General features: G+C 46.8%; 3 protein-coding genes across 10 annotated transcripts in view; 1 reads left to right on the forward strand and 2 right to left on the reverse strand.

Moving 5' to 3' along the window:
• LOC119389503 (leucine-zipper-like transcriptional regulator 1) overlaps nt 1-19,224 on the forward strand; it is a 166,122-nt gene that overhangs the window by 105,225 nt on the left and 41,673 nt on the right. The window lies entirely within an intron of this gene.
• The window catches only part of LOC119389505 (sesquipedalian-1), a 147,862-nt gene that overhangs the window by 70,466 nt on the left and 58,172 nt on the right, over nt 1-19,224 (reverse strand). The gene's annotated exons all lie outside the window — the stretch shown is intronic.
• Nucleotides 1-19,224, reverse strand: part of LOC119389507 (ubiquitin carboxyl-terminal hydrolase 32-like) — a 214,190-nt gene that overhangs the window by 8,516 nt on the left and 186,450 nt on the right. Inside the window, exons 27-28 of one of the 7 annotated variants that reach the window (XM_049414448.1) lie at nt 2,036-2,226; nt 1,470-1,556 (exon numbers count right to left, since the gene is read on the reverse strand). The exons of 5 other annotated variants lie outside the window; for them this stretch is intronic. In XM_049414448.1, the coding sequence (XP_049270405.1) occupies nt 1,470-1,556; nt 2,036-2,226 (278 nt within the window). The remainder of the gene's footprint in view (nt 1-1,469; nt 1,557-2,035; nt 2,227-19,224) is intronic. One more of the 7 variants, XM_049414444.1, reaches the window with a different exon arrangement.

Below are 19,224 nucleotides of genomic sequence, written 5' to 3' on the forward strand. Positions count from 1 at the left end.
GTGGAGCCGATCGTCTCCTGGCTAGTTGCGTGCAGCGCGTCGCCTTCTCGGCTCGCGCCGTCACTGCCGGGCCGCCGGGCCGCTTGCTGTATCGCACGCGCGCATTTGTCGTGGGAGTGTTCTTCGTACCCACTTTGCTCCAGACCGTGCACAGATGCGGCGATGAGCACAGATGAGCTTGTTCGGTTAACACGGCGATGACGAACTTCCTGCAAGCGATGCGCACTCCGCGACGCTCTAGCGGTCCTGGCAGCGGACGGAAGCGCGTTTGGGTGGTCGCCCAATAAAAGCGTGCAGTATGGTTACAACAGCGCTACGCTTGCTGTACCGTACGCGTGCGTTTAGCGTGATAGCGTCTATGCAAAGAGGTTTCTCGTTGCCTACGACCAGCAACGCTCAACTCCACAACAGCGAGCTGCTTTCGTTTCTACAAAGCGGCGCGCGCTTGAACACGGCCCTGCACAACGAGGCGGCAGCGATCGGCGGCCCAGCGCGTTCAGGTTGTTGCCCATTAAAAGCCTGCAGTAGGCTTAAAGCAGTGCTGCGCCGCACGCGTGCCCGAGCAGATATCTGAAGATACTTATTGTGATAAGGTTGTCGGCGATAAGTCATGTTGGCGCGTTCGTCGGTGGCCGCCGCCTCACCTTCGTTCTTTCCCGATGCTTACCCGCAAAGGCATCGCCGCAATCGCGCGGAAGTCGGAATCGGTGATCGACCGATCTACGCACTTCTCGAAAAGACTGAGAACCTTTGGCGGCACATTGTGGCGTTGGGAAGTTCAGCGGCGCAGTAAAATTCTATGACACAAAACGTTATCGCGGTACGCAGGGTACGCACTAACCGATAGGCGTAGGGTGAAGCACTACGGCCTAAGCGGTCAGCGAATGCGTTAGGCTCTATGAGACTCGGTCGGGGATTCGTCGCAACTACGTTTTAACCGTTAGTACGCTTAAAGCGGGTACGTATTAACGAGGTTCGACTGTATATGCTCAACTAGAGGAACAAATGGCTCCATGGCCAATCAGACCACTATTCAGCCACGTGCGTGATCATGTTTTAACAAAACAAGAGGAAAGGAATTGCTAGCACATGCAACATGCTACTCTTAAGCACCCGAATCAACAGTCTTTGCAATATTGCAATATCATGTTTTTCTTTATATATGATGTTCTTTCAGTTCTACCTTTCACTTGACTTTGCATGCTCTTACAGGGCAAATCTAGTTTGTTATATCCATTGGAAGGGCTATTTTACATTCTTAAAATGTGGTTTCAAGGACACATATCTATATCTGAATTTCAAAGAGAAGCACATTGGCTTTGTTGCACTTATTAATTCATTATATTCTGCTAAGTCAATTTTTGTAACAGTGTCAGTACAAACTATTCAATGCAAGGTAAAGATATGCAAAGCTTGCAGAATGCTCTTAAATTTTACTGTCAGGTCAAAAGAAAATTTGGCACACTCACTTGTACCAAGGACACCAGGCACACATAAATCCATCTTTGTGCACCGCCTTCAACGTGAATGGGTATTCGTATCCAAGGCTATCATCACTTGAACAGGAAAAAAGAAAATAAAAGGCGATCAAATTAAAATTGGCAGGCTGTACAGAAAGTGTTTTGTTTGACTGAGAACCAAAATGGCACAGTGACTACGACAGACTGAAGTGGAAGGCACTAGATTGATTTTGATCAATACACTGACGCTTATTTTATGTAGCTGTACAAACACACATGCACGGCACCAATACCAAGGCATTTTGATGCATCAACCAGCAGGTTGCACACACCAGCATGAACATCACTTGTAATGAGTTGTACTTTGGTCACCAGTAGTGGTACATTGAATGAGCTCTGTCAACTGCCAATGTGAACGCACATAACTTAGAGCTGTGCTCGTGCATGCATGCTCAATGGGATGCGAGGAAAACCTTCTTGCCTTACACTCTACTTTTATCCCCAGAGTGCCCTGTACTCTCTAGATAAACACGTGCCTAATGCTACAAGGAACCTTGTATGCAGAAAGTGCTTACCAGTCCTGTGCATGGTTGGGCACAGTAGACTCTGATGGCGGCAGTGGAGAGACTAGTCGGGCTACCTGGGTCCATACAAGCCTGTACAGGTCCTGTCGACTTGTGCCGTCGTGACAAGGCAGCACTAGAGGAAGACCAAAAAGCGTTGGCCGTGTCTTCTGGGATGACAGGAAGTAGACGTCTTGCCTCATCTGCAAATGAGAAATCGTGCACTTAGCCTTAAGGCACTAGAAGCACTTCTTCACATGGCTGAATGCATACTTCACTAAGGAAGGTAGGGGAACACAAAGGCAGCTATGAATAAAGCAAATTTGAATACTATAATACTCACTGTATATTGCTACGACATGTAGTGAAAATTAATTCATTATTTATGGCAATGAATTCTCAGAGTCAATTTACGCTTCAGCATATAAAAACCAGGCAGCAGAGCATACTATGACATATGCTTTTTAATGAGGAGAGAGGAAAACAGAAAAAATAAAATGTCACCAGCACATGAACACCTTCACTACCACATGATGTGTGAAAACTATGAACCGTAAGTGAATACAATTTCTACCTTCAAGAAGTATGCCTTCAAGATATGTTCTTGAATAGCAGCTCTAAGAAGGAAGAAATATATTTTTTCGTCCACCTTCACAAGAAACTAGGAACGAAAAAAGGTATTTGCATATATTATAAAGCAGTTATACGCCATTGCTGCAAACATAGGAACTATGAGAACTGTTGATCAGCACACAAACACACCATTTTACGGTGGTAGGCCACAACGAAATTCCGCCGAGGCAGGTCAGACAGGTCAGCTGCGGAGCAATTGCTTGTGAGGCTGGAGCTCATGCCAGATGACATTTCCGGGTACGCCCCGTTCCATGAGGCAGAGCACTTCCAGATGATGTCGAACCAGGGGTGTCGGGTCGCTCAGGTGGGCCATCACTCCCCGCCATCTGTCCCTGGTTGGTGAGCAAAAGATGACCAGCCATTAGTTGGTGCAAGTGCGTGTGTGTGACAGATGCAACTTGTGGCTAGAACAGTGTTATACAGTCGCCGACCGATTTTTCAGACCCTCAAGGGGCCGAAAAGGCGTCTGGAAATCGGGCAGTCCGAAAAAACAAATTCACACAAAAAAAGTCACTTTATTTACTGAGCAGCTGGAAAAACTGGTCAATAGGTTTCTGCGGGGTGCTACGTTGCCGTACCAATAGGTCAGCTTGCACGTCGGCAAGGGTGACGTTCTCGCTGTAAACAGCAGAAAGCACCACGAGGGCTCGCGTTAATTCAACACAAGTAGGCAGCGCAGTCACTGGATCCTCATTGTTGGAGCCCAGCCATCATCTTCCAGCACCTGGCGAACTATTTCGTCATCGGTAAGTTCAGCACAGAGCTCGATTTCGCTGTCGGCGTTAGCGAACTTCTCCAGTGTCATTTCCATGGGAACGGCGCCTGCAGCGCACAAATGTTCAATGGGGTCAGCAGATGAACAGAGTCGATCAGATTCACTACTGTTATCATCAGATGACGACAGCACTTCATGTCTGATCGCGAAACCCACATGGTGGAAACAACTGCGGATTGTGCTCTTGGTAACAGCCTTCCATGCGTCTGAAAGAATGCTGAGAGCAGACAGCAAGTCAACGGTGTAGCCTTTGCCACTGTCCATGCATAAGACCATGCGACTAATAGAGCTGCTTGAGAGTCCAGATAATTTCTTGGTCCATGGGCTGTAGTATTGATGTCGTGTTTGGCGGCAAGAATTTCAGTTGCATGGCTTTGAGGTCCTTGACATGGCCATGTGCAGCGCAACTGTCCACTATCATTAGAACTTTGCGTCCTTGCCACTCAAACTTCTTGTCCAGCTTCTGAATGTATTCTTCAAAAAGCTTCTGCATTATCCCCACCTTCTTGTTGGCTTCGTACAGCACTGGCATACGCGCTCCCTTAAAGGAGCACTGACACAAAATTTCGAAGGCGAGATAATGAGTGAAATAGATGTATGTGGAGCCATACACAACGTCTGCGAAATATCAAGGGCCAATATAGCCTAGAACATATTTAATATCAATTTTAAAGTGCGTGCCGCGCGTGTGAGCGAGATGCAAGCACCTAGCGACGCCGACATCAACGCGATGGCTGTGTAAACAAACCTACGTCACGAGTTTGCGTTGGCTGGTTGCTGGTTGTGCCCTTGCGCTTGTGCCATGCTACTTGCCATTTCTTCCTCCGTGCCTGCGGCTTTGCGTGTGCTAGTTGTGTTCTTTTCCGCTGTTCGCTCGTCGTGCCCGTTGGCAGATGTTATGGCCCGCTCAGGCTAGCGGCAAGCCTGCCGCAACGGCGCTGCGCCGCAAGCGCGAGAGCTGTCCAACGTGCACGGCAAGCATCGCTGGCGAGGCATTCGTGCCTCTGAAAAACATGGCCGCACAGCCAAAAGCGGTTGTCGTCCACTTCGAATCTATCAAGTGGCCGCCGTGCGCTCTGTAATGTGTAAGCTCCGAACTGATGCTTCCATTTGCTTTAGATTTATGTCCTTAAGCTTCGACAGCAATGTATTCGTCCTGATTCGGCGCCGTCTTTGAGAGCCATAGTCAAATAATCGAAGCTGTAGGCTTAGTGAGTCGAGATGGGCACTTCCGAATGCTCGGAGGACATAGGTTACGTGTTTGTTAGTTGTTTCTAATCCTCCATAGCTGGCGCCACTTGACCTGGTGCGAGCTTGTGGACCCGCTCTCGCGCGCCGCCTAGGTCACAATTCTGCGTGGTTGCGTGGCGAGCTGCGTTAACCCGGCCACCGGAAGTAGTGCTGCCTAGCTTGGTGCTCTTTAAAACCGAAACTGTGACTGGGCGCTCTAAAAACCGTCTCTAAATAAACAACCGTCACGCACTCGCGCAAACGCAGTTTGCAGCCGTGATAAGTGGATCATAAGCTATCTATTGCAACAAAAAAAAGAAGGTGCAAAATTTTTGTGCCAGTGCTCCTTTAAAACATCTCAGATACTTCGATTTTCCGACAACCAGGATCAGAAGCTTTTCGGTGCCGAGCATGCTGCTGCCAACAAGGACTGCAAAGCCACTCTTTTCTGTGCTTGTCTCCATGGCAAGGGTCCCCAGCGAAAGCAAGGGTTTTTTCGGGTAGCAACTTATAAAATAGCCCAGTTCCATCGCAGTTAAACGTATCTTCAGGCATGAACTGCTGGAGCAAGGACTGTAGCCGACCACAGCGATAACTTTCAAAAGCCGACTGGTCGACCACGGCACTCTCGCCACACATTTTCTTAAGGGTCAAGTCATTTCTTTTCATAAAATTTTAGACCCAGCATCGCTAAATTTACAACTCTCAATATTCATCTGAAGTGCCAGGGTTTCTGCCTTATTCTTTAGAACATAACTGGACACCGGCACCTATCTGGCAATCATGGCTTTCAGCCATATGAGGATAGCTTCTCCAAGTTTTGAGTGGGCACCTTGGCCGACATTCTTCAGTCGCGATCCAGTTGACTTCTCGGCAGCTGCTGAAATCCTCATCGGTTGTTGAAGCGGTGATGCAAACAGCTGAACAAGCGACACCGTTATGACTGACGACTGACTGCCTCGGGGGACGGTCTGAACTAGGGACAAAGCCAACAAAGCGGCCCCGACAGTCAAGCAGCACGTGCCTGCTATCGAGGCTATATGCGAGATCAGCTGACCATACACATGTAACGCGGGTTCGAGGCTGCAGAAAAACAAAATAGCAGCGATGTGTGTGTTTTCGGTGGGTTTTGGTAGCTTTTGACTTGTGATCGAAAGAAAAAGTCCAGAAAATCGAACGATAAGTGCTTCAAATGTCAGAAATTTTAGTCTGCGTTATACATTGACTCTATGGAGTTCGCGACGGTGCCATGGCAGATGATGATGATATACGTAGCTTAATGGCGCAAGGGCCATTTGATGGCCAGAGTGCCAGGACATGATAGCGAATGTGAACAATGGTTATGTTAAGTGGCTGTATAGGGGCCTAAAATTCCGCGCGCTAAAGGCGGCGGGCAAAAAATAGAAGTATTAAAATCATCAGAGTGACGTGACATATGTGTACAGACAATGCATGGAAAGTGGTCGTGATAATAAAAATATGGGGATATGCCATGAGCACGAATGCCTCATCAGCGCCCTTGGATACAAGGGTTGCAAGGCAGGTGCTTTTCTCATGTAGTTGCCGCAACAGCAACCTCTATTCAGAGGTTGTGCTACGAACTGCCAGGAAATATGATGTGAAAGCTATGTACATCCTTTAAAAACGCGAATGATTCGTATTTAAAAAGCAGTTCCCTACTGATGAACATGGAAGGATGTAGTGGAAATTGCTGTCGGCAGGGTAACGAGAAGTGTTTTCTTCTAATAGCGCCTAATTCACTGCATTGTATCAAAATATGAGACACGGTGAGTGGTTCACCACATTCATCACACAAAGGTGAATCGCCACTGGACAGAAGGTGTATGTGTGTACTGTATGTGTGACCTATCCTAAGTCTGCAGAGTGTAACTTCTGTGTAACGTGACTTCCATACTGGGGGCCAATTACCCAGTTGTGGCTTGATAACGTGTAGTTTATTTTGTGTGTGCCTATCCCATGAGCTCTGCCAAAAAGCCCTGATCTTCCTTTTTAGGAAGTGTTTTAGGTCTATTGCAGGAACAGGTATGGATACATCGGCAGCGTTTTCGCGGACGGATTCAGCTAGCTGGTCCGCTAACACGTTTTCTTGGATCTCGTGGTGCCTTGGCACCCAGCACACTACGACATGTTGTTGGAGTGTGTAGATTGTGCATAAAAGTGAGTACTGGCCGCGAGATCGAGCAGAGTTGGCACCTAGCGGCGAGCGGAAGAAACCTCGTGGTGTGGATAGCTCCTTGCATCGTCCGCTAGCCACACCCTGTTCGCATGTGTGCGTACGTCATGCACGTCCTCAGAGGACACCTTATTCCAATGTGCTACCACAGTATCAAATGCTTGTACGATGTACCTACACGATATACACAAGCATTTCGCCTTCAGAGACTTGAATGGACTCTAGCAAGTGAGTGCACGCACGTGTCGGTATGGCGCTACGTCTAACCATCGTACCGTCCATTCGCCAAAATCATTTCAATGTGGGTGCCACTTTGTCATTCAAGCAGATCACACAGTGCATTTGGCATCATCCTAAACGAAAGAAGTACTAATGTCGAGGTGTGAATGCAGCATTTTAGTGACGCCTTCTCGTAAAGTGTTGGCGATTTCGAATCCTTGTGATACAGCAAAGCATGAACTAGCGTCTGCAGAGGCCGGCTAGCGGTAAAAAAGACCTCAAGCCACGCATTTCTATAGCGGTTAAGAGAAGCATGTGTCATGCTGCCGCGTGTCATCGCTGTGTTGCAGTGAAGCACATCTTTTTCGCAGGCGCAGATTCAGCTGACCGCGAGACCGCCTTTTGTTTAGTTTTTTTTTTCTTGCGCTGGCAGCAGCGAGGTTGGAATGCTTCCCTTGTCACTCATTAGTATCGCTACACTGCATTGCCTTGTGGCTCCTAAGGGCCATCGTTCCTGCGGATTTGCGGCTAAATCGGAATCGCGGAATTGGCACATGGCACCCAAAGTTTTCGAATTAACCGGGCTGGTACCGCCGTACTGACCGTCACTTCAAATTATCCACTCAAATTTACATTACAAGATACGAGGGTGAAGGAAATTCTAATTATGCGGGATTGGAAATAGCAGAGTTCAAATTAATGAGGTTTTACTATATTATCCTCACATCGATTCATCATTTTTTAAGTTTAAAAGCTTGTTATACCGGCTTATATGCTCAAAGTATAGTAAATTTTAAAACGTAACATATTTTACAGGTTATCACTTCATTCTAACCGGAAAGTCAAAACCTGCTATTACTCAAAAGTTGCTTCCACTTCTCTTTGAACCAAAAAGAATGACCTATGCAAATGCCTTGTTTCAACTTTAAAAATATTGCGCTGGTTAGTTGGGTCATGACAAATATGCTCATTTTTCTTTATAATATGCGATATAAACTATTCGAATTTGCTTCGAACCTAAATTTACTATTCGCACAAGCCTAGTATCATGCAAACCGCAATTAAACTTTGCATGCTCATTTTTCTTTATAATATGCGATATAAACTATTTGAATTTGCTTCGAACCTAAAATTTACTATTCACACAAGCCTAGTAATCATGCAAACCGCAATTAAACTTTGCAGCGGGATATCTCAGGGCACAGACATGCTAGAAGAATTCTTCCAAGTAGAACTTTGTAGAAACGCGACTGCCCTCCAACTTTTCAATACAAACATCGACCGCTTGCTGCACTCATTAAAAAGTTCATTACTCAATCTTAGTTAATTGGGAGGCTGACAGCGATAATTATTGTCCAAAATTTTGTCCCCCTGGATAAAATGTTCTTTGCAATTGTGGTTTTCACGTTCTTCCCAGTGCTGAATTTTAACAAAACCATAAAGCTTAACTTCGAACACCCGGTATACAAAGGACATCTAAGATCTCGGCAGGTGGAGTGACCACTCGTTCAATTCAACGTAGAGGCTTTCAGTATGTTGAAGAGAACGGCTTGAATGGCCACTGCCTCAAGGGATGTCTGAAGTGGTAAATGTGTACAGGCTATTCCTTGATTACTTATAACAGCTACACCACCGGATGGCACATAGCATCATCCCGGTCCTTTAGAAAAATAACATAGTGGCATAGAAAGTTGGTGTGTTTGGGTTTCAAGTGTGTTTATTGTACACACAACACTTTTGGTGAGTGTTCGTGTAAGAGTTCTTGGACATTGTCGAGGTTTCTAAGCAGTCCACTGACGTTCCACTGTAGAACTTGTATGTCCATTTTAATGTAGTCTGATGCCTGTGTGTACAAAAAGTGTTTCCTCAGGTTACAGGGCCCTTTCTGGGCCTGTAAGCAGGCTTTTTCTTTTTTGGCGCTCCAAGGAGCTGCGCCGTTCCTTCGGCATCTGAGATGCCGGAGTTGTGCTGCTTGTATCCATCACCTCTTATGAGGCGGTGGATGGTGCCTGCGCAGCAGGCACGTTCGCAGCGGCTTCGGGCCTAAACTGCGCTTGCAGTGGCCCTGGGTCCAGCAGGCTCGGGAGTCTGCTAGCTCTCTTTGGGAGGTGGCGGAGCAGCACAAGCTACTCACAGCCGGGGGCAGTGATGGCGCGTACCGCAGTCAAACTCCGTGCGACTCTTGCAAGCGCTGGAAGATGAGGCGCGGCGCCCCGGTGCAACACATCGGCGTAGGAGGAACTAGACTGGTTGTCAAGTGAGAAACGTTTATGAGCCTCTGGGAACGATAGGTTCAATAAGACATTTAGTTCTATTATTCCACGAGGGGCATGATGTGAGTAGGTGGGGGTGGTCCCTTTCACAGTTCGCACAACGAGCTGCAGAGGTCAGCTGCCAGACAAGTGTTCCTTGGATACACATTTTGCACGTGTGGCACGCCCTCTGCAGCTTTGCCACCCATGTCCAAAGCGCTGACACTTGAAACAACGACGGGGATTTGGAATATATGGTCGGACACGAAGCTTACAAATAACCGGTTTCCATGGAATCTGGCAGGCTGCTATTTCTGAATGTAATAATAATGTGCTTTCCTGGCATCTGTTATCGTCTCGTCTTATTGTTATTCTTTGGACTTTGACTACGTTCTGGTCTTGCCAACCTCCCAGCAGTTTCCTTTAGGATAGTTCGAGGAGGCCATCGTCAGAGATGACACCACGCACCATATTTCATTGACCTGCATTCAACTATATGCACAAATACAGTATTGTAAAAACACTTTTTATCCTTTTCCAGCTGCTAAAATGAGACAATTCACCCCATTACTGATGGCACACCTTCAAGTGTGCCCCTTGGCAATAGTTGCTAGGACTAAATGTCCTGTGATCCGAAGGATTCTTTAATGCCCTGGCTATATTGTGAACACTACAGTGTTGCACCTTTACAATAGTGACCTGCATAATGAAGCATTTTGAATGCCCCGAGCACTTATTTATAAAGATGATAGATTGCAGGACCTGGCAAAAACCATCAACAGCAGAGATTTACAGAGTCATTCATCCTGCATCACAGTCAAGCATGACGACTGCTATAGCGCTGCAAGTCTGTTGTAGTTTATGACGTGGGTGTCACTTTAAGAGCAGCACATTTTAAACAGAGCAGCATGACACATGACAAGCAAGAAGTGAATGCAATAAAAGTGGCACAGAATTGGCAAAATTTACTTTGCTTCGATTCATATAAATTGTGCGTTATTCAGTGTTGCAAGTCAGTGATGCTCTGTGCACCTTCAGTGCTTGTGGTGCAGAAATAGTGTATTACAGTGTATATTTGCACAATTCTGATGCACCATCAACTGGTATGTACCCCCGGATTTTCATAACCACTAAGATAAAGCCCTATGTCTTCAGCTGTAGTACATGCCTGCTGACTAGCATTAGAAGGCACCTTCTGTTTGTGTCAATCGAAGCACTTAGGAGCACCTAAGGCACATGAGCTTCCATTTCCATTTGAGACATCAGCAAACAAGTACACATTGCTTTCTTATAGCACGGAATTACCAATTGAAGGTAGCAGCCTGAGCAGGGGGTGCCATGTATGGAAGCCGACCAATTTCTCTGCTAAGAATTGAAGTACACTCAAACCTCATTATAAGAAGTTACATCTGCCATGAAGATAACTTTGTTATATCCAAAAATTCGTTATAACGTTTATTTTAACACTGTATCTATGACAAGACTATTCTTAATTTACTACGTTATAACCGATAATTCGTTATATCCGTGTTCGTTATATCGAGGTTTGAGTGTAGTAACTAATGCAGAATAAACAACCAAATTGTGGTGCTGTTGTTCAGCATTCCTAGGACTGTATGTTTGGCACAGGTAACGCACATGTCATTCTTTTGGACAAAAATGGTGCCCGTTAAAATTGTGCAAATATGGTGTTTGGGTATCTAGTTCCCAACCGACAAGGGTGATTTTTGCTGGTCTTTCACACACTGTGCCCATGACAGCAGGCGTAGGTGCTCTTAGTCGCTACAGGTTCTAATTCCTTGCATGTCAATGCAAACTTTCACTGAACAAGCAATTTTTCTCAAAGGATTTAATTATGTGCCATTAAAGGTTTCCTTTTAAATCTTAAAATCCTAATGGCAAAGTCGCAACAGCTCAGCTGGCTGCAAGCTTACCCAAGATGTTTTGCAAGATCCTTAATAGAATGTAGATGAGAAGACCATTATCAACCAATGAATAACTTGCTAAGGCTTATAACTGGGGGTCGAGCGTGGCTTAGAAATGCCACGGCATCAAGAACAGGCAGCAACAATAACAGCAGTGGTGCCACAAAAGTCAAGAAAGAAAAACGAACAAAAAAAAGAGACAAGCAGCAAACAACAGCAGCAGCAGCAGCAAGTGGGGGGCAGCGGGTGACAATGCCGGAAAACTGATGACCACAAAAAGGTGAAAGTGGAGGCGCTGGTACTACACACACACAACCTGAGGGCATGTATGCAAGGAAGGTGTGCTCAGGGACAAGGCTGAGCGCAGAGGCGCACGCACACACAAGAGAGAGCCTGGCCTCATTGTGGTGTCAGAACTTACGACCCTGCTTACGGCCCGGGGCCCACACCGGCTGCCACCCAGTCTGCTGCAGCAAAACAACCCCACGGTGGTCACCTGGCAAGAGGCAGACGGGGCTTCCCCAGCACCTGCCAACGCATTGCCCATGTCCATGGGTGACCCACACAGCCCTAGGCCACCATCTCCCGACGGGACGACGCCATTCGCCACAGGCTTGTTGCTGTGCGGGCCGTTGGCACCTGCAGTACAAAAGCAGACGTGCTTTCAGCTTGGCGATCTTTGTTTCAACGACCTCTGAAAAACGGTAAAGCTGAGGATTTACTCACAGGTAACCACCAATCCTCTGGATCTGGGTGAGTGTCTGGGGTTCGCGAATGTGAGGCGCGACTGCGGATGCGCCACCGTCGTCACAGAAGCCCGAGCTCTCCAGAGGTGGCGCCACCTGATAGGCGTACAGGCCTACTCCACCTGCCATTGCCTGCACTCGTCGCTCGTCTGGCAGCAGGGCACGCACCACAGCACCCCACACCTCGGCCAGCAGCAGCTGCTGTGGGCCAGCCCACAAAGGGGAGCCAACTGCTGCTTGACCGACAGGTACCGCTCGTCTGGGTTCAGTTGCAGACCATACCTGCACCCAAGGTTCAGAGTCATTGCCCGATGCCCCCTTTACACAGCCCTCATTATCATAGGTTTCTGACCTGCTTGATGCAAAGCCAAGGGTTTCTAAAGCCTGCCCCCTTAGAGGAATGTGCCAACTTTTTGTAATACATGGTTGCAGCACTTCGGCTGCTCGTTAAATGCTGACCAGCTTCAATTAAGCCCTCTAAGAACAAACCACACTCCGTTCACTATTAGATTTACAAAATGCATGATCAAAATAGCTTACGAGTGAAAAACATTGCTAAAAAGATGGAGAAGAAAGAACACGAGACCACGGCACTAACAACCAAATGTGTCAGTTTTTCTGAAATGTATTTATTCCTTCAGTCAGCATAAATATACTTAACCGCTATCTTAGCACCACTATATTTTTCTTTCGCAAGTAGCACGCCTGAAGCTTGCAGGTTTTCCAGCAATGCTTTTGACTAACATTGCCGAAAGCCTCGTAGCAAGCTTTAAAAAACAAGCGCTCACCTGCTGTGCAATCCGAGACAAACTCGCAGCAAACTGTTGCGGTTATCCCTTATGTGCGCAAGGTAGCCCACAATCTCAAGAAAGTTGTCGGCTTGGCAGGCGTTAGGCTGTTTTCTGCCCAAAATAAGCTTGGTAGCCTGTGCCAGTAAGTCAACCGAGAGGTAGAGAACAAAAGAAGATGTACTTCTTTAAGAAGCACAGGCAGAAGTTTGTTGAATGTCGTCAAGGTGTTGTGTACAAAATTCCACTTTCTTGCGGGCGTTATTATGTCGGTCAAACGGGGCGGTGCGCTAATGACTGCATGTGCGAGCATTCGAACAAGGTTCAGAAACAAGCTACAGATAGTCAGTTATCTCTTCATTGAAACAGTCGTGGTTGCCATCCATCTACCACTTTCATGTCAAAATACCATGAGGAGCGCGCGCATCTCATTTCAGAAGCTTATCACATCCACAATAGTGGCGAGGCATGTGTAAACCTCCCCTCGATTTCGCTCCTTCCGAAAGAGATAGAATTCATGTCCCATTGATCACCTTACTGCCTCTGCGCTGGCTGAGTCTTCAATTTTCTGTAGTTTCATTGCGACACTGGTGAAGTATATTTATGCTGACTGAAGGAATAAAACATTTGGATGCTAGTAGAGCTGTGCGAATAGCAAAATTTTGGGTGCGAAGCGAATTCGAATATTGAAGTGTGAGTGCGAATCGAATCGAATATGTTTCGAATATTTCTCCAATACCGTATATACTCGTGTAAGGGCCGCACCCTTACTTTGGAGGGGGAATTTCGAAAAAAAAAAATTCAAAAAGTCCCGCCAGAAAAGTGTAGTTAGTTAAATTGCAGCTAGATGACGCTGCCAGCTTTTCCGCTTCCGCCGACCTCGACGGCGCCATTATTGCTTTGTGTGGCGCATCGTTGGTAGGGCATCGTGTGGGTAGCTTGGCCGCTTGGCAGTGAGCAGTGTTTCTTGACATCGGTGTTGTCGGTGTCACTTTGTCTGCAGTAGTGAGCCCCGTTGAGCCAGAGCCGTATATTCCCTTTGGGAGAGTTCGGCACTCTTTTGATCTCGCCGCCAGTCGGGCAACAGCGCGCTTCCGCGCCGCCGACGCCATTTCGTGCCGAGGTTTCTCGTGATGCTGTACCCGTGACGTCGCTGTCGGCATTTATGCTTCCTCTGTGACCGACCTGGTGTGTCTTTGCTGCTGTTCGTGCACGTGTCGGCTGCGTGGAACATCGTGGACCTGCACGGACGTCGCAATGGGGGCTTGCAGCACGGTAGGCTGCTCTAAAGGCTCTGTTATACTCCGACGTGCGTTCGCGTCAGCCCGCGGCGGCGGGAGTTGGCGACGCTAGGTTCGTCACGTTACGTTGACGCGAAAACAGAGCACTCTATACTCCCACTTGCGCGACGCACTACGTCGCCTTGACGCATGCGCAATTGAGCGCACTTGGCGTCCCTTCTTCACGTAGAGACACAGACGCAGTTCAGTCTGGATAACGTCGCTGGCGTGGAATGCAGCATGTCGCATCTCGCGCCGGCTGCAGCCGGGGCGCGTTGACGGACGCTGGGCGCGTCAGTCGCATCGCGCGTTGGCCTATAGAGTGCTGCACGTTTGTTAGGGTAGCGTCACTGTGCCGAGCGTGCGCGCGCGTCGACGTTACGCTGGAGTGTATCAGCCCCTTAACTCGCTGAAGAAAGGGTTCGCCAGAGACGGAGCGTTGCGGGCGCACGCCAACGCGAGCTTACAGTGCCGCGGCACAAAATGGCGGACAGCGCCGCGCCGCCGCTAAATTTGGATGGTTGTTGGCTCCGCCCCTCCGCCGAACTCTCCGAAGGAATATACGGCTCTGGTTTGAGCCATCGCAGGTGAGGGACGATGGGCCGGCACTTGAGATCTTTCACTGCAGCCTTTAAACTGCAAGTGATTGAATATGCCGAGGAGCACGGCAAGCGAGAAGCTGGACGCAAATTTGACGTCGATGAGAAGCGCGTGCATTACTGGATGAAACAGAAAGATGCCCTCGCTGATACCAACAGGAGCCGAAAGGTATTTCGCGGAAAGAAGTGCAAGTACCCGGAACTCGAAGGCGAACTTGTCAAATATGTCATCGACACTCGAAGGGACGGCTACGCCGTCTCAACTGACATGATCCGCGGGAAAGCCCTGGCCATCGCTCGCCACATGGAAATACCCCAGGCACAATTCAAAGCAAGTCGGGGGTGGGCATCGCTACAACAAGTGTGTGCGTGAATTTTGAGTGCGTGGCGTGCCGTGTCATTTGAAACAGTCGCGAAAAGCTTCAAGGTGACTGGAATTTCAAACTGCATGAGCGGCGCTGATGATGAACGTCTCTGGGAGGACGCCGATGCCGAGGCGAGCTCTTCCGAGAACGAGGACAGCGATAGCGAAATGGAATCGTAATAAAAACATTCCTGGAATGTCATTTGTGACTCTCTTACACTACGCTAATGTTGCGGAAACAGTACAGACCTTTGGTGAGCTGTCATCGGCCTGATTCGTGTAAGGGCCGCACCAAGCAAAAATTTCGAAAAAAAAAGTGCGGCCCTTACACGAGTGTATACGGTATTTCTAGAATATTTTTCGAATACTTCGAAGCGAAATTGCAGAAAAAGAAGTTGGAGAGGATTCCTAAGCATATTCTTATGAGATAGCAACATGAAAGTGTTTCTAGGTTGAAGCGCAATGTAGAGGCCGAATTGTATTTATGTACATTATTTGGTGCAACCAAAGTGTTGCCGACAACACTTTACACGTGATAGACAAAGATGCCATTTCCTCAGCCTCTCCTCCTTTTCAACTTCTGTGGAAGCCCAACTGATGTGGCGGACAAGGGTGTGCTCCCTTCAAGTCCGGAGTTCCAAATCTGCCTCATAGATGTTGATATATAAGAACATCTGGAAATTTTGGATGCTAAAAAGCTTTGGCGTCCGATTTTTCGGACCTCCTGCCCAAATTTTAGGTCCAAAACAGCATTAATTGTGCCCCCACCTCTGCCACACCTTTCATCTCCATGTTCAAACCAGCGTTTTCTTGAGTTAATACATTGCGACCGTAGCAGAGCTTGAAAGGCAGCTTTGCTGCAATGCGGGGGGTGTGATGAGGCGAAGCATATTGAAAATCTCGGGACCACTTCTAATCGGACGTTGACTGTGTCGTGGCTAACTTCGACCGTAACGGAGCTTGAAAGGCAGCTTTGCCGCAATGCGGGGGTGTGATGAGGTGAAGCATATTGAAATCTAGGGACCACTTTTAATCGGACGTTGGCTGTCTCTTGGCAAAGTTCGACCGTAACGGAGCTTGAAGGGGGGCACTTTCAGTCGGACGTTGACTGTATTGTTTTTGGGAAGTTCGAATAGTTCGAATAGTAAAATTGCAGTGCGAATCGAATCGAATAGCAAACACTATTCGAAAAATATTCGAAATTGCGAATATTCGCACACCCCTAGTTGTTAGTGCCGTGGTCTCGTGTTCTTTCTTGTCCCGTCTTTTTAGCGCTGTCGTAATCATGAGCCAACCAGCCCAAATGCGTACCCTGCTACAGATAAAAATAGAATAATTGTGAAAATTAACAAAATTTTCTTGTCATCGATGAGCACTAAGGCAGCCCCGACTTTCACATACCTGATGGGCATGCTCCCATCCAGTCGCACCACGACCACCTCAACGTGCACGCAGCTCTCCATGGGCAGTGGCAGTGAGAGGAAGTTGAAAGGGTCGAAACGAACGCTCGTGTGGCCGCACACCTTGCAGGTGACCGTTGACTGCAGCTGGCCGTGGAACAGGTCCACAACCACAGATCGGTTGCGCAGCGCATGGTTCTCCCAGGCCTCACGAGCGACCTCGTCGTCTGGTCGCCCTGCGCTGTCTTTCAGTTCGACGTATGGTTTTTCTTGTACCCTGTTCAGCACAAGAACAAACCAGCGAAAAATTGTAGCCACTTCCACACCATGAAAACTGTCCCACAGTGAAGCTGTCGCCCATTTTGTTAGGCTCTGAAGTTTCGGGAAAGTTTTCACTAAGGATTTCTTAGTTCTTTAGGCTTAGCCATGCTGATTCTGCGTGACAATATGCTCATTCACAGCCGCGCTGGAACGCTACGGCAGCGTTCTGGTGCGGCCGTGGCTCATTCCACCCTCCCAAAATGCGTATTACTATCAAGGCTGCACAGGAACGCAAGCAGTGTCATCATCACCATCATTTGCACTAGATACTCTAGCATGGCACAATGTAACCTGCTATAACAAAACGAAACATTACACACTTTGTACAGCGTAATACCTCAAGCTATGCACAAATAAAGAATGTTTATTTCACATGACTTTACATTTCTCTATACAAGCTAGGTAACTGATGTGAATGCTCAATTACATGTCAATGCTTAAAGGGGACACTGATCTTTAAAATTTTTCTTTATTTCTTGATTGATTTTGATGAAACTTGACAACTTTATGTATATTTGTGTGCTAATTTCAAGTATCCAATTACTTTTCTAGTATAATGTGTGGTTTTTTAAAATACAAAATATTCATGTGCCTATTGGGGAGCAAGATTATTTCTAAACTGAGTGTGTTACAAAGTAAATCAGCACATCACAATAATCTGCAATCTGAACTGTGTGCAGTGCAACAAAAATGTATGTTCTAAACCCATTTGAACAAAAGTTATGGTGTGTTGAACATTCATGAGTGAGTCAATTTTAAGCTGGAATTTCACTTGTGAATGTTGAATGCACCATAACTTTTGTTCTAATGGTGCTAGAACATCCATTTTTGTTGCACTGCACACAGTTGATTCCAGATTGTCATGATAGGCTGATTACTTTGTAACTAACTCGGTTTAGAAAAAATCTTGCTCCCCAAAAGACTCATGAAATATTTTGTATTTTAAAAACTACACGTCATACTAGAAAAGTAATTACAAATTGGAAATTAGCACACAAAATATACATAAACTCAGGAAGTTTCATCGAAATCGATCAAGAAATAAAAAACTTTTTTTCAAGTGTCATGTGCCCCCTTAAAGGACCCCTGACAGCGAAATTTTTGTTGGTGACTTTTTGGCTGTAATTTGTAGCTTTGTGTCTGGTAATCTCTAAATTAAATCGTAAATGCTATAGCGTATCGTACAACTAATTCTAGCGTAGTTAATTGTGACCATTTTAGCATCACTTAAAATGCCCGCCTAAAAACCACAAGAAACTGGCGCCCCATGTGGGGGAGCGTCAAAGACCACGTGCACTCAAGCTGTGGTGACGTTGACAGCGCGGTTTTCAAATCGGGACCCGAGCGCGGTAGAGATTGAAAGTATGTGGGTGCCTTGGTATGGGTTCAACCTGTTAAGCGCGTGTCCCCTCACGAAAACTACCTCAAAACTACCTCGAGAGCAGCCCGACAACAGAGCCAGAGGGGTGCGGAACAAAAGGCCTCGCCGGGTGTGCCAGCCAGTCCTCGTATTGTGCACGTGCGCCCACAATACTTGCTTTACACTTGGAACGTCACACGGGGCCTCTATCTACGTCATACCAGGATGTCGCAAGGTGCAGCCAACTCAAGTGAGCACTCACGCTTACTTTAAAACCAAATTAAGATATCTTAAAGGCAGCGTTCGTCACTAATAATCGGTCAGATGTGCCCCCGTATACAGGAAAGTCAAACAACACAAAGATCTCGAGTTTCAATTTTGGTGTCAGGGGTCCTTTAAGCTAAAAGAAAAAAGCATTAGCAAGACGCACAATGAAACACAAAAAAAAGAGAGACCTGTAAAAAAGCAGTGAATAAATAGTACAATGCTAATGGAAATGTTTAGCAAGCAAAGTGTGCAATGTGAAATGTCAGTCAGGGTGTCTACCGAGTTGACATTTCTAAATTCCCTGAGTTTTCCAGGTTTTCCCTGAGTGTTTTTGCTGAAATTCCCTGAGTGAAACAGAACTGTTTTATGTCAAGATGGGTAGAGACCGTATCGCTCGGTGATGTCACTCTCTAATACGCATTTTAGAAAATGAAAACGACTTAATCCCATTTGAATAGTACATAGAACAGATAAACCTCAATATAGCGAAGTTGGTAAAAGCGGCAACTCACTTCGTTATATCGAAACTTCGTTAAACTGAAAATTCGACCTTTCATGCAAGGCATAGTTACTGAAGGATTAATCTTAAACTGAAAAGGCCACAAGAATGCTCGACTAATATGGCAACATGAAAAAACTTTTTTTTATTTTTTTGCGTGAAAAAAAAATCAATTTTGTTGAGCCTGAGATGCAACAATCACAGTTAGATGTCTTGCCAGAGTGTCACATGTAAAGACGAAACAAATGCGGGTTTAATGCACTGTGGAATTGCGCTTGTTCTGCTGCTGCAGGTTGTTGTCAAATCCTCGCACGTTGCCCAGAGCAATGCAACGCCTTTGGGTCATTCC

Source organism: Rhipicephalus sanguineus, chromosome 4 (assembly GCF_013339695.2).
Source record: "Rhipicephalus sanguineus isolate Rsan-2018 chromosome 4, BIME_Rsan_1.4, whole genome shotgun sequence".
Taxonomy (NCBI): domain Eukaryota; kingdom Metazoa; phylum Arthropoda; class Arachnida; order Ixodida; family Ixodidae; genus Rhipicephalus; species Rhipicephalus sanguineus.